This window comes from Vicugna pacos, chromosome 17, assembly GCF_048564905.1.
Source record: "Vicugna pacos chromosome 17, VicPac4, whole genome shotgun sequence".
In the NCBI taxonomy this organism is placed as follows: Eukaryota; Metazoa; Chordata; class Mammalia; order Artiodactyla; family Camelidae; genus Vicugna; species Vicugna pacos.
Genome location: NC_133003.1, coordinates 53,435,235 through 53,447,744, shown reverse-complemented (window position 1 = coordinate 53,447,744; position 12,510 = coordinate 53,435,235). Strand labels below are relative to the sequence as shown.

At 56.3% G+C, this 12,510-nt stretch overlaps 1 protein-coding gene across 1 annotated transcript in view; it reads right to left on the bottom strand.

Annotated features, from left to right (window-relative positions):
- Nucleotides 1–12,510, bottom strand: part of IQSEC1 (IQ motif and Sec7 domain ArfGEF 1) — a 284,272-nt gene that overhangs the window by 190,604 nt on the left and 81,158 nt on the right. Inside the window, exon 2 of the mRNA XM_072941947.1 lies at nucleotides 10,407–10,436. Within this exon, the coding sequence (XP_072798048.1) occupies nucleotides 10,407–10,436 (30 nt within the window). The remainder of the gene's footprint in view (nucleotides 1–10,406; nucleotides 10,437–12,510) is intronic.

Below are 12,510 nucleotides of genomic sequence, written 5' to 3'. Positions count from 1 at the left end.
CCAAGCACACAGCAGGTGCTCAAGGCAAATTCTCTACGAACACACTCTATTTAAGCCAGCCCTACAAGACACTCTGCAGACACTTAGAGTAAACGCGTGAACGAGTGAACGGTGTACCTTTCTACCGCGTCCTCCGTAAGTTTAATATTTTAGTATACATTAGAGTTCCTTCGCCCGTAAAACTGTGAGCTCTGTAAGTGGAGGGCCGATAAGAAACAGCATGGACAGGACCAGACACCCGGGAGTCCTAAATATCCCTCTCCCCAAACGAAGATTTCAGGGCCAGGCCCAGCCAAGCCCCGGTCTCTGCCTGCAGACTGTGCAGGGGGTTTGGTTGGTTTTTCAAATTAAGCCTTTAAACCTGTCAGCTTAGCGGGGAAGTTGTCAGTTCCGAATTCATCTTCCCAGCAATAATCAAGTTACACAGCGCAGGAGACAGCCTGTTCCCGGAGTTATTTAATTAGAATCTGCAGATATTAGCAGGGAAAGAGAGAGCGCAGAGCATTTCCAAACAAGCTGCGTGCATCGCTGGGAGCACGTGGGGGTGGTGCCCTGGAAGATGTCGGCTCCTGCCGCCTCAGTTGGGAGCATCCATCTTCACGCTTTGGATTTCCAGAGAAGCACCCGGGGCATGTGGAGGGGAGTGGGTAGGAGCTGGCTGTCACCCACAGAAGAGAGGGCTGGAAATCTCAGACAGCTGTGGTCCCAGAAGCTGCCTGACCAGGGGAACCACAAGAGATGGCCCCTCTGAGACCACTGTCCTGCTTAGGGTGAAGCTCGGCTGCTCTAACGAAGGCCCCATACAGAGTGGCAAATGGAAGTTCCCATCTCCCTCATCCTGATCTGGAGGCAGACAGCCCAGGGCTGGTCCAGGAAGCTCCTCCCCCTGATGCCCAGTCATCCCAGATCGTCCCCCAGCCAGGACGGGGCTCCCGCCTCAGAGCTCAGCGTCCGCTTCTCTCTCCTAGGACATCTCCTAGAGTCGGCACAAGTCTCTTCCTTTCCCGCCCTGGAGGGAGAGCGTGGCCACAGGACCAGCCTGGCTGCGGAGGCGGTGGGAGCTCTGTAGTCGTGGGCGGCCACGTGATCAGCTAAAAGCTGGTGCCCAGCGCCCTGCGAGGCGGACGTGGCCGTCGGGAGACACGTGAGTGGGTGACTCTGCCCCACCCCTCTTACTGCTCCCTCCCACCACCCACCTCTCTGCCCTGAAGTCATGTTTTATGAAAGACTGTCCACCAGACAAGTTGCATTAAGCAATTCATAATTCAGGAAGCAGCTGGAAGTCACGGGCTGGGGTGCTTTTCACTGCGTCTGCTGGCGGATCGCTGGCGGGGCTCCGTTCCTGACTCCGGGGCTCTCCCCTCCCAGAGCCCACTGGGCACCTGCAGCCAGAGGTGTCCTGTCCAGTGGAAGGTGACCCTCTCACTCCCTACTTACGCATCCAGAGGAGAGCCTTGGGCTCACCGTGCTGTGGTGCTTCCTGAAACAGTTCGGGCCTCTCCCAGCCACCCTGCAGGTTCTGGCTGCCAGAGGGCGAGGCTGGTCACACCCTCTGGCTGCCCAGTGCCCCACCCTGGGGCAGGTGGTTTTCCTGAGGCTCCAGTATTGCTGCTGGTGCCCCCGTGGAGGGGGGCCCCAGGCTGGGCGGGGGACTGGCAGGCTCTGTGGCCTTCTGCCCCGACTCCTGGTCCTCCTCAGGCCGCTGACCTGCTTCCTGGTGGAGCCGGTGGGGATGAGAGGCTCTGCCTATGACTCCCTGCTGAAGCCAGAGTCTGCAGTTCTCACGTGCACCTCGTCCTCAGAAGCAGGTGTTTTGGTCCCAGCTCCCTGCACCCTGTCCCCTCTGGTGGCCATGCTGCAGGGCAGAGACCAGCTGCCATGCGCCTGCTGGGCCTGTCTTTCCTGCGGCCGCGGTCCTGTAAAGGGTTGACCGTGTCTCCTCCAGTCAGTCACCACAAATAACTTTGTGATTTTGGGTGATTTAAACCTTCATGCTGTGGTCTTCATGGAAAAACACCTGGAGGCCAGAGGAGTTGATTTTTCTTAAAGATCTTGATGGGCACCCTGTTCCAGCCAGAAGGTGCTGGGCCAGTCCACTCCTGGGCACATATCACGAGGAAGCCCTAACTTGAAAAGACACATACACTCCAGTGATCACAGCAGCACTATTTACAATAGCCAAGACATGGAAACAACCTGAACATCCATTGACAGATGACTGGATAAAGAAGCTGTGGTATATTCACACAGTGGAATACTACTCAGCCATAAAAAAGAGTAAAACAATGCCATTTGTAGCAACATGGATGGACCTAGAGATGATCATACTAAGTGAAGTAAGTTAGACAAAGACAAATATCATATGATGTCACTTATATGTGGAATCTAAACAATAATACAAATGAACCTCTTTACAAAACAGAAAGAGACTCACAGACACAGAAGACAAACTTATGCTTCCCAGGGGGGAAGGGGAGGAGGGATAAGTTCGGAGCTGTGGATTAGCAGACACAAACGACTGTATGAAAATAGATAAACAACAAGGTCCCATTGTACAGCACAGGGAATTACATTCAATATCTTGTAATAGCTTATAATGAAAAAGAATATGGAAAGAAAAATACATATGTGTGTATAACTGAATCACTACTCTGTACATCAGAAATTAACACATTGTAAATCATCTCCACTTTAATTAAAAAGGAAAAAAAAGAATGTGCCGAGCCAACATCGCCTGGTGAAGTTACCTTGGCCAGTGGTCGTGAGGAGCTGGTGACAGTCAGTACGAGCCTCCTTGTCAGCAGGGGAGGCCTCGGGGAGGCCCTGCACCGCGGTGACCTGCTGACTACGCCGACTGATCGTACTAACTAACAGAGCGAACTACGCTTGCTAACAACGCCGGTCACACTATGCTCACGAGCACTGACACTGACAGTACCAACTACGCTGACAAAACTACCGCCTGGACTAACGATGCTAGCCACCCTTAGCAACTACACTAACTGGACAAGCTGTCTGATTACATGAACAATTCTGACTGCACTAAAAATACTCACACTAAGGAAAAATCTAAGATAAAATGAGAAAATGAACAAAGAAAAAGGAAAAAAGAAAAATAATACAGGAAAAAATAAACAAACAACATGGAGGGGAAAAAAGGAAAAAACAAGCTGATAGAGCTGTGGTGGACGTCCAGCACCAGCAGGTCACCATGAGCAGCTTCCTGGGCTGTAGGGACCGAAGGCCTGGCCGGCGTGGGCGTGGATAGGTTTCTTGTAATTCCATTCCAGGGGCGTCTTGTGAGGTCAGAGCAAGAAATGGACCAGTCACGGCTGGGGACAAACCAGAGTGGTTTCCTCACTATTTGCTCTTAAGACCCCTTCACTCTTAAAAATAAATAAAGGACCCAAAGAGCTTTGTGCTTATGTGGGCTGCTAGAGACTGATACTTACTTTATTAGGAATTAAGAGTGCAGGTGTCAGACTGTTAGAACTTCAGGATGCTAAATGTAATCTCACGGTAACCAGAAAGAAAAGGGCCACAGGATATACACAAAAGGGAAGGAGAAAGGTGTTAAAATGGGTCACCACAAGAACTCAGCGAAGAGCAAAATGAAACGGCCATGCAGGAAGTGAGGGACAAAAGCCATGAGGCGTACAGAAAACAAACAGCAAAATAACAGAAATAAGTCTTTCCTTGTCAGTAATTACTTTAAATGTAAATGGATTAAATTCTCCACGCAGAAGACAGACTGGCAGAATAGATGAGAACGCATGATCCAACCACGCTACCTTTAAGAGACTCATTTTAGTTCCAAAGACACAAAAAGTTGGAACACGAAAAATATAGAAAAATACAGTCCATGCCAACAGAAACCACAAGAGAGCAGGGTGGCAGTTCTAACTTCAGACGAACAGGCTTTAAATCAGAAAAGGTCACAAGAGACAAAGAAGACACTGTATATGGATACGGGGCTCAGTACGGAAGTATAGAAGATACACATTGACGCACTAATCACAGACCATCAAAATATATGAAGCAAAAATGGACAGAACTGAGGAAGAAACAGTCGGTTCTCCCTCCTAGCTGGAGCCTTCAGTGGCCCCACGGTCAGCGACGGACGGAACAACCTGACTAGGTAAGTGAGGAAGGGGAGACTTGAACGAGACAATGAGCCACCAGGTCCGACAGGCACACACGGCCCCACCCACCAACACACACACACTCCTCTCCAGCGCACACAGGGCCCCCTCCGGGACCGACCGTGTGTCAGACGGCGGTTTACACCCCAGGAGACCGTAGAAGATGGGGATCACACAGCGTGTGTTCTCCGACCACAGAGGGATGAGGTGAGAAGCCGGCAACAGAGAAGTGGAAAGTCCACACGTTTGTGGGAAGTGCACAACACACTCTTCAAGAGCCCTTGTGTCCAGGACACAAGGGAAACGGGAAAGCACTTGGAGACGACGGAGAGTGGAACAGGACATACCAAACGCGGGGCGCAGCAGAGCAGGGCCGAGAGGGAAATTCTTATCTATAAATGGTTACATGAAAACAAGACCTCAGCTCAATACAACTTAGGAAGGGAAACCCAAAGCTACCAGGAGGAAGCGGACACGGAAGCCTAGAGCAGAGACAACAGGGACCAGAAAAGCAACAGAGGAAATCAGCAAGAGCAGAGGGTTCTTCGGAAGGATTCACAAAGCTGACAAGACGGTCGGCTACACTGACAAAGAGGAAAGGAGACAAGTCGTTACACTCAGAAATGAGCGTGGGGACATCATCACTGGCTGCAGAGAAACAAACAGGGTTGTAAGAGAGCACCACGGCCAGCTGCACTCCCTATAGACCGGGTGACCTGGATAAAACGGCAGACTCCTAGACACACAGGACCCGCCAGGACCGAGCCACAGGGCAAGCGGCAATCTGAATAGACTCACAGCTGGTCAGGCGGCTGGATCGGCGATGAAACACAAACCCTCTAGACCCGACTGACAGCTCCACTGGAGAATTCCAAGTGTTTAAAGAACAACTTACTCTGATCCTGCTCAGACTCGTCCAGGAAAATTCAGGAGAAAGAACACTTCCTAGCTGAGCGCGAGGCCGGCCCTGCCTCGACGCCCCGAACAGCTCTGGCCCACCCTCCAGACAGTCACCAGAGGCTGCTTCTGAGATAACCGGCCAGAATTCTAGATTCTTCTAAAATATCAAAGCCAGTTCTTTGCCCAGAGACTCAGATCTGGTCCCTGTAAGGTCTGTCTACTTCCTGTGTCCAGGGAGGAACAGCGGTGCTTCCAGAACAAGGCTGAACACACACGGACCCCACCCAAGGGCCCGGCCCCCCGCAGACGGGCCCGGAGCGGACAGGACACAGCTGAAGGGAGTGCTGGGGAGCAGGAAGGCCAGCCTGCGGAAACCGCTCAGGAGATGGGAGGTCAGAGCCGGCCCCGAGGGACAAGAAGGCTCAGGAAGCTCTCAGCAGAATCCCAGGGGAGGGAAGGGGGGATGGGAGAACCAGAATGGAACGTCCCCCAAGCCAGGGCATTTCCCGCCCAGGCAACCACCGGCTTCCCTCCAGCCTGCCCCCGGACTCCAAGGAGGTGAGGGGAAAGCAAGAGGACATTAACTGAGCGCTACCACCTGTCACACGCGCCCCACCCACAGCCCAGCTGAGAGGCCCGTGGGCTGCGGGCTGAGACCTCTGCCCACGTCACGGGGGGTGGCAGGTGCTCACTGTATCTCGTTGGGCTTCATGCTCTCAGTGCTTTGCCCAAGGACATGCATACAGCAGGTGCTCACTACAGACTGCTGAACGATTGTGAAATCCGAGGCCTGGCAAGCTCAGCGTCCGATCCGTGGTGACAGCGGGGAAGACGAGGAGAAAGGATTTGGATTCAGAGTTGTGCCCCCCACCCCCACCCCCACGCCGTGCCTCTACTTCCATTTCTAAGAAATGTGTGCTCACCTCCGAGGCCACCTGCTCAGCCCCGAGTCCAGCACCTCCGGACAGGCTGCAGGACAGGGTCTCCCCGGACCCCCGCCCATGTCTCTGACTTGGAACCAGCTCCCGGTCCGTCCTGGGGCGAGGGTTCAGCTCTGTGTACCCAGCACAGCAAGCGTTCTCAGCTGCCTCCCTCTTTCTTTTTTTTTAAATCAAAGTACAGTCATGTACAACGTATCAGTTCCTGGTGTACAGCGCAATGTTGCAGCCACCCAGCTGCCTTCTGAGTCAGACATGATAAGGACCAGGCCTGGAAATCTGCATTTTCAGCAAGTCCCACAGGCGACTCTTTTTTTTTTTAAATTTTTTTATCAAAGTGCAGTTGATGTACGATGTTAGTTTCAGGTGTACAGCAAAGTGACTCAGATATACATACATATATATTTTTTCTTTTTAGATTCTTTCCTATTATTTGTTATTACAAGAAATTAAATATAGTTCCCTGTTCTGTACGCTAGGTCTTTGTTGTTCACCTATTTTATACACAGCATTGTATAAAACGCTTTCTGACTTGGAACGGTTGGGTGTTCCACGTCCTGGCTCTGCGCTTGAAAACCACGTCACCGCAGGGAAGCTGTTTAGTGTTTCTCAGCCTCAATTTCCCAGAGCTGGACAAATGAGGCTCATCACCCTCACGCAGGGGCGAGGCCCCAACCCGCGGCGAACACTCGTTAAATGGTATGTATTCCTAACAGTGACCACGAGTTTACTTCAAGGGGCTGATGGAAGCCAGGGAGAAAAAAGGAAAAAGACAATGGCTCACCCCCAGAAAGCCCCCGCCCCCTAGCCGCAGAACTGGCACTCCTTCTGGGCTCTCCGCGCAGTTACTCATTCTTTTCAAACGCCAAACTCTGCAAACCTCTCCTCATCCCCCCTAAATAAGTCATGAAAGGGCTCCAAGTCCGGGGCCTCCGGAGCCTCCCCTGGAATAAGCAAAAAGCAGACACACACTCTCCGGGAACAAGGCGCAAAGTCCTACGTTTGCAAAATGGTCAAAAGTGACTCATTGCATTTGTGGAAAATGAATACATCTGATCTCGCACATGTTTTGCCTCGGGGAAGAGCAGTGCACACGGATTCTCAAACAACCTTCTCCCGACAAAAGCGTTCTCTGCTGCTCCAGGGGGCTGGACGGCCAAGCAGAAAGGGGGGGGGGCCTCAGATCATTTGCGTCTAAAGAGAAATTACCTCACCACGCAGGGACCCTGGGGAGGGCGTGGGAAACAGGGGGCCCCTCAGGGGCCGTTGCCCTCACGTTGAGCAAAGACCATCAGCTCACACTGGCCCATGAGCACCTCACTTAGGCTAATGAAATCCCGGCGCCGCTGTCTCTCTGAGTCATGAGAGGTGGTCCCTTATGCCCAGTATTTGCAGGGAGGGTTGGCTGTGGGTTTGGGGGCGGCAGGGGTTCTCCATCGAGTGGGGTGAATGGTCTACTTTTCCTTTTCCCTCCAAGTTCAGTGCCTGAAAGTTTTTACGGGTCCTGCATCCAATTAAACAAGCAGGAGTCTGTGCCTCTTCTCTGAAGCCGTCGTGCCGGGGCCGTAGGTGGCACCAAGGTGAGTTCACCCCGCTGAGGCCCTGGGTGCCTGCTGTGTGCCTGGCAAGTGCTGGCCCCACCCGGAAATGTCCCAGGGCCTCAACCCGGCTCCCTTACTCTGCCTGGGGGAGCAAGACCAGTGCCCATGTCACAGGACACAGAGCGGCATGAACGTGGATATCGAAGTGAGCACAGCAGCCATGGAACGCCAGGGGCGGGCGGGGCGGGGGGCCGGTGGCACTTCAGCCGCGGCGCCCCCGCAGCCTCAGGGAGGCAGCAGCTGGGGGGATTCTGAGAAAGGAGGTGGAGGAAACAGCCCAGGGTACACATCTACAAGCCAGAAGGCAGGCAGGGAACCAGCGGATGCATTTAGACGGGCGAGTAGCACCGTTTGGCGGGAGCAGAAGGTGTGGGGGGGACCTCAGCGGAAAGCCAGGCTGCGCAGGTGGGAGGTGCTGGCTGAGACATCCTGAGACTCCCAGTGGAGACCGTGGCAGGAGAAGCAGGGGCTCTCCCTCAGCCCAGCTCCCTCCGGGCGGGCCTGAGAGGGCAGAGGACCATGGAGAGGACCCCAGCAGGGCCTGGGCTCATTTCTGGAACAGACCTCACAGATACTCTTCCCTCGAAAACCAGCTCTGCAGCCGTCCTGGGGCCAGTGACCCAAAGCCGGGGGGAGGGAGGGGGCCAGATCTGAACAGTCTGGGGGCTGCCGGCCCCGAGCAAAGGGAGGGCCTTGCTGGGGAGCCAAGGATGGGACGTGTGGCCCAGGCCTGACGCCCGTGTCGACGGCCCGGGGTGAAACACAGGTCCAGCGCAGGACGGAGCCCCGTCAGGACCCGAACCCGGCACTTTCAAGTGCTAGCAGTCTGTCTCACCACGAGCCCTGAAGGTCTGGCCCCGGGAGAGCACCCAGCCACGTGGGCCGGCGTCGTTGGGTGGGGTCTCCGGCCTCGAAGATCTTACACACAGCCTTCCCTGCCCCACCACCAGCAGAGCTCCCCCTGCCCGGCTCCTCAGCTCCGAGCGTCCCGCTGAGAACCGTCTGGCCTGAGCTGTGAACATATGTTCCACTCTGCGCACAGCCCCACCCGCGTCCTGTTCCCACCACGCAGCCAAGCCACCGGGCTCCGGGTCCTTGCACGAGCTGTCCCCCACCTCCCCCGCACGGAGAATCCGCCTCCCTCCTCAGGGCTCAGTTTCAACAGCACTGCTTTCAAAAACCACTTTCTTGACATCCCCGCCGCCTACCCCCCGCCCCAGCCACACACAGGATGCTGAGACGGAGGTTGGGGGGTGGGCCAGACGCTCGCCATCCTGCGGGTTCATTCATCCTGCACACACCTCCACATCTCCCTGCACCCCACGTGAGGAGCCCAGCTGAACTCTCTGGTCCCAGGAGATCTTGGTGAAGGGCCCCATCTCAACCATCGGTGAGTGTGTCAGACAGAGAGGGGGGTTATCAGATCCCAAAGGAGCAAGGAGTGGGCCAGTGGGACCTCAGCCTCCTACCCCCGTGCGAATCCCCTTCCAACACAGTTGCACACCCCCAGTGACAGGAGGCTCACTACTCAGCACCCCTCCCCCAAACAGTTCTTGATTTTCAGTGAATTTTCTGAGAGGTCATACATGGGTACCACTCACAGCCCAGCAACAGCACAGGGACCTTGAAAAGCCTGGAGGCCATTCCTGTCCCCACTTCCAGAGGGAACATTCTAACAGCTGCCTGTGTCACCTGCCACTGCTCATTTATGCAAACGTTATAAGTAAGAAATCACGTTCTTATATCTGACTTTTTCTTACCCAAAATGTAACATGAGGCACACACTCTCCTGTACCTGGCTCTGTTTGCAGACAGCACACCTTGGCCTCTTCCCCGACAGTGGCCAAGGGCGCCCTCCTCTCTCACGGCTGCCCATGCTCCAGGGTGGGCCTCGGGCCCCACCTCAAGCAGCTTTTGTGGGCACTGGGCTGTCCCAGAACATCCGCCAGGCCTCCTCCTGCATCTCCTGGACACCCCGAATCCCAGGGCATCTCCTCTAGCTCCTTCATGCGCAGGGTGACCACTGCCCCCAGCTGCTTCTGCTCTGTCTCCCTGGCTTGAGCCCCCACTCGTGTCTCCTGGGCTGAGTGCCTGGGTACAGAACTGGGACTTTGCTGACTCCAGGAAGCCCCCAAGGATGCAGCCACCCGCACCTCTGTCTCTGGCTCTGCAGGCAGCCTGCCTGACACCCCCAGCTCCAGGCCCGGGACGAGCTCTTCTCTCCCTAGCCTGGTCACGGGAAGATGCGGATTCCCCATCTGCTGCCAGTGACTCTGAAACTGCCTCCTTGCCTCTCCTTCCCGCCCCTCTCCCACCACAGGCCACTGTCTGCCAGGCCCCACGGCCTTCCTGGTCCCCCAGCTCAAGTCTTGAGGCTGCCTGGCCCAGGCAGTGCCCCCAAGAGGGGTGGGGAGCACGGGGAGGCGGAGGGGTCTTGGCCACAAGCCCGGGAACATGCACGTCAGTCTGCTCCGTGCACCGCGGAGACGCCCGCATGGTCAAGGCCACCGGCCTCCACCAAGGAGACTTGCCCCACCCGCCCAGCCTGGCTCCAGGGGCTGTGCGCTGGGAAGCTTCTGGTCCTACATGGGTCACAGCCCAGGAGAACCTCCATCAGCCCTGACGGAAAGGGCCACCAGGCCAGGTGAAGCCCCTGTGGCAAGCTGGCCCTCTTGCTCCAGGACACCAGCCAGCAGAGCACCACCAAGGTGCCCGGGCGGCGGGCAGGGCCAGACCTCATCGGAGAGAAAGCAAAGCACATGGTTTCACCGGTGCCACCGCTCCCAGGACGCAGACACACGGACAGAGGCCGATGACACACATACCTGACACTGCGGGCGCTTTCTCCTTCAGACCTGCAACGAGAGAGAACACGCGCTTAGAGTGCAGACGGTCCGCTGCAGGGGACCCGCGTGAGGACGCGCGGCCCGGGGCCCAGGGGCCCCCCGCCAGGGGCCCCTCCTCCAGCCCTCAGCCAGCTGCCCCAGCCCAGCCCCGGCCACCCCTGGAAGCTTCAGGCCCCTCCCCGCGACTGTCATTGTTTTCCCAGGAGTTGGGGAGCAACCCCAGAGCTGGGGGGCTGTGGTTCCAGAACTCTGGGCACTGGGCTCTGGGAGACAGGGACTGAATGGACGAATGAGTGACTGAACAAATGATGGCGAGCCGTGCAGCCGGCCCCGCCGCCTCCCCTGCTTGGTATTTGCAGCATTATTTCTCCACTCCCAGCTCTATTTTCAAGAACCCAGAAATCAATTACACGGCTTTACAAAGGAGACAAGCCTGAATGTCAAGAAACTGGACAATTAGATCGTATCACGCACACTTGAACTTTCACAGAGAGGAGGAAACACGCGGCATCCGTCAGCAGCACCGCCGTCCGCTCTAGAAACCAAGGGCAAGGGACTGGGGATTAAACGCACGCGGCTCAGGGCTAAAGACGCGGCTGGGCTCCCCGCGCCTGAAGGGGCCAAGGGTGAGAGCGAGCGCGTTCGTGGATCTAATCCCTGGACACCCCCGATGGGTTTTATGGCCAGAGAGGCTGGGGAAGAAAAACACGCTTAACCTAGAGTCAGACGCCTTTCCTTTGGGCAAATTGCCTTTCTGGTCATCTTGCAGACTGGCTGCCCGTCCCCGTCGGCACGGAGGCCAGGGGACGCTTCTCCCTGCGCCAGCCGTGCTGGTCTCAGGAGACCACCCTGCCCCTCCCCCGTCCGCTGTGTCAGTGAAGACACTGCCCCGGGTGCCTTTCAAGCTGGCGGACTGGCCGGCACGGGGCCGCTTCTGGAGGACACTGCTGCTGGTGCCTGGATACTGCTGCCCACACCTCTCGTGGTGGCCGCACGACACCTGCCACGGCCACAGGCCACTTCCTGTCTCAGCACAGGCACAAAACTGGAAATAATGCCAAGGACAGCGATGAGGAGAGACACTCCTTATTTGGTCCTAAGTTCCAGGCCCTGGGCTGGGCTGACACATGGCATCAGTGATCTTCACAGCCACCTGGCAGGTCCGGCAAGGTGCCCCTGCATAGACGGGGGCAGAGGGTCCTGGAGGCTGTGTTAAGTGCCGGTCACACGACTGGCCAGCGCCCAGGTGCATTTTGAGCCCAGACTTGCCAACCCTACCTGCTCAGCAGCCAGCAAAGCAGGCTCTCGTGTAGAAGTCTGGGCAGAGGTGACGGGGGGTGACGGAAGGGGACACAGGGCTTGCAGGCGCTCCTGCTGTGTGACTCCTGACTGGGGACTGGCTACCCAGGAGCGATCCTCTGATCTGTAAGAAATAGGTATTTGACCACTCAGATGGCCAGAAGCCATTCCTCAGATGCACCGGGTCCTCACCCACAGCTCCGGCGCCCGGCGTTTCCCGAGCAGTAAGAGCACTGGGAGCACCACGTGTTACAATGTGTGGTCTCTGGTCTCGGCTTCGGAGCCGTGAAGGTGAAACGGTGTCCTGTTATTCACAACAAGCCCCTTCCACCAGGACCGGGTCACGTTGGGGAGGTGACTCAGGAAAGCATCTAAGGATGGGGCTGGTCGCCAAGGGAGCCGATCAGCGACCCGAGGGGTGGAGCTTTCAGCCCCGTCCCGACTCCTGGGAGGGGAGAGGGGCTGGAGGTCGAATCACCGTCAATGGCCAATGATGTGATCAGTCACGTCTATGTAATGAAGCCTCCCCCAAAACCCAAGAGGACAGGCGTCAGCGCTTCTGGGTCTGGGAACACGAGGAGACGCTGGGACAGCTGTGCGCTCAGAGAGGGCACGGGAGCTCCGATCCTCCCCACAGTGCACCACCTGGCTGTTCCTGACTCACATCCTTCTATCATAAGCCAGTCATCTAGTGCATACACTGGCTGAGTTCTGTGAGCCGCTCCAGCAAACGAATTGAACCCAAGGTGGAGGTGGTGGCAGCTTCTGATTTATAGCCTGGTGG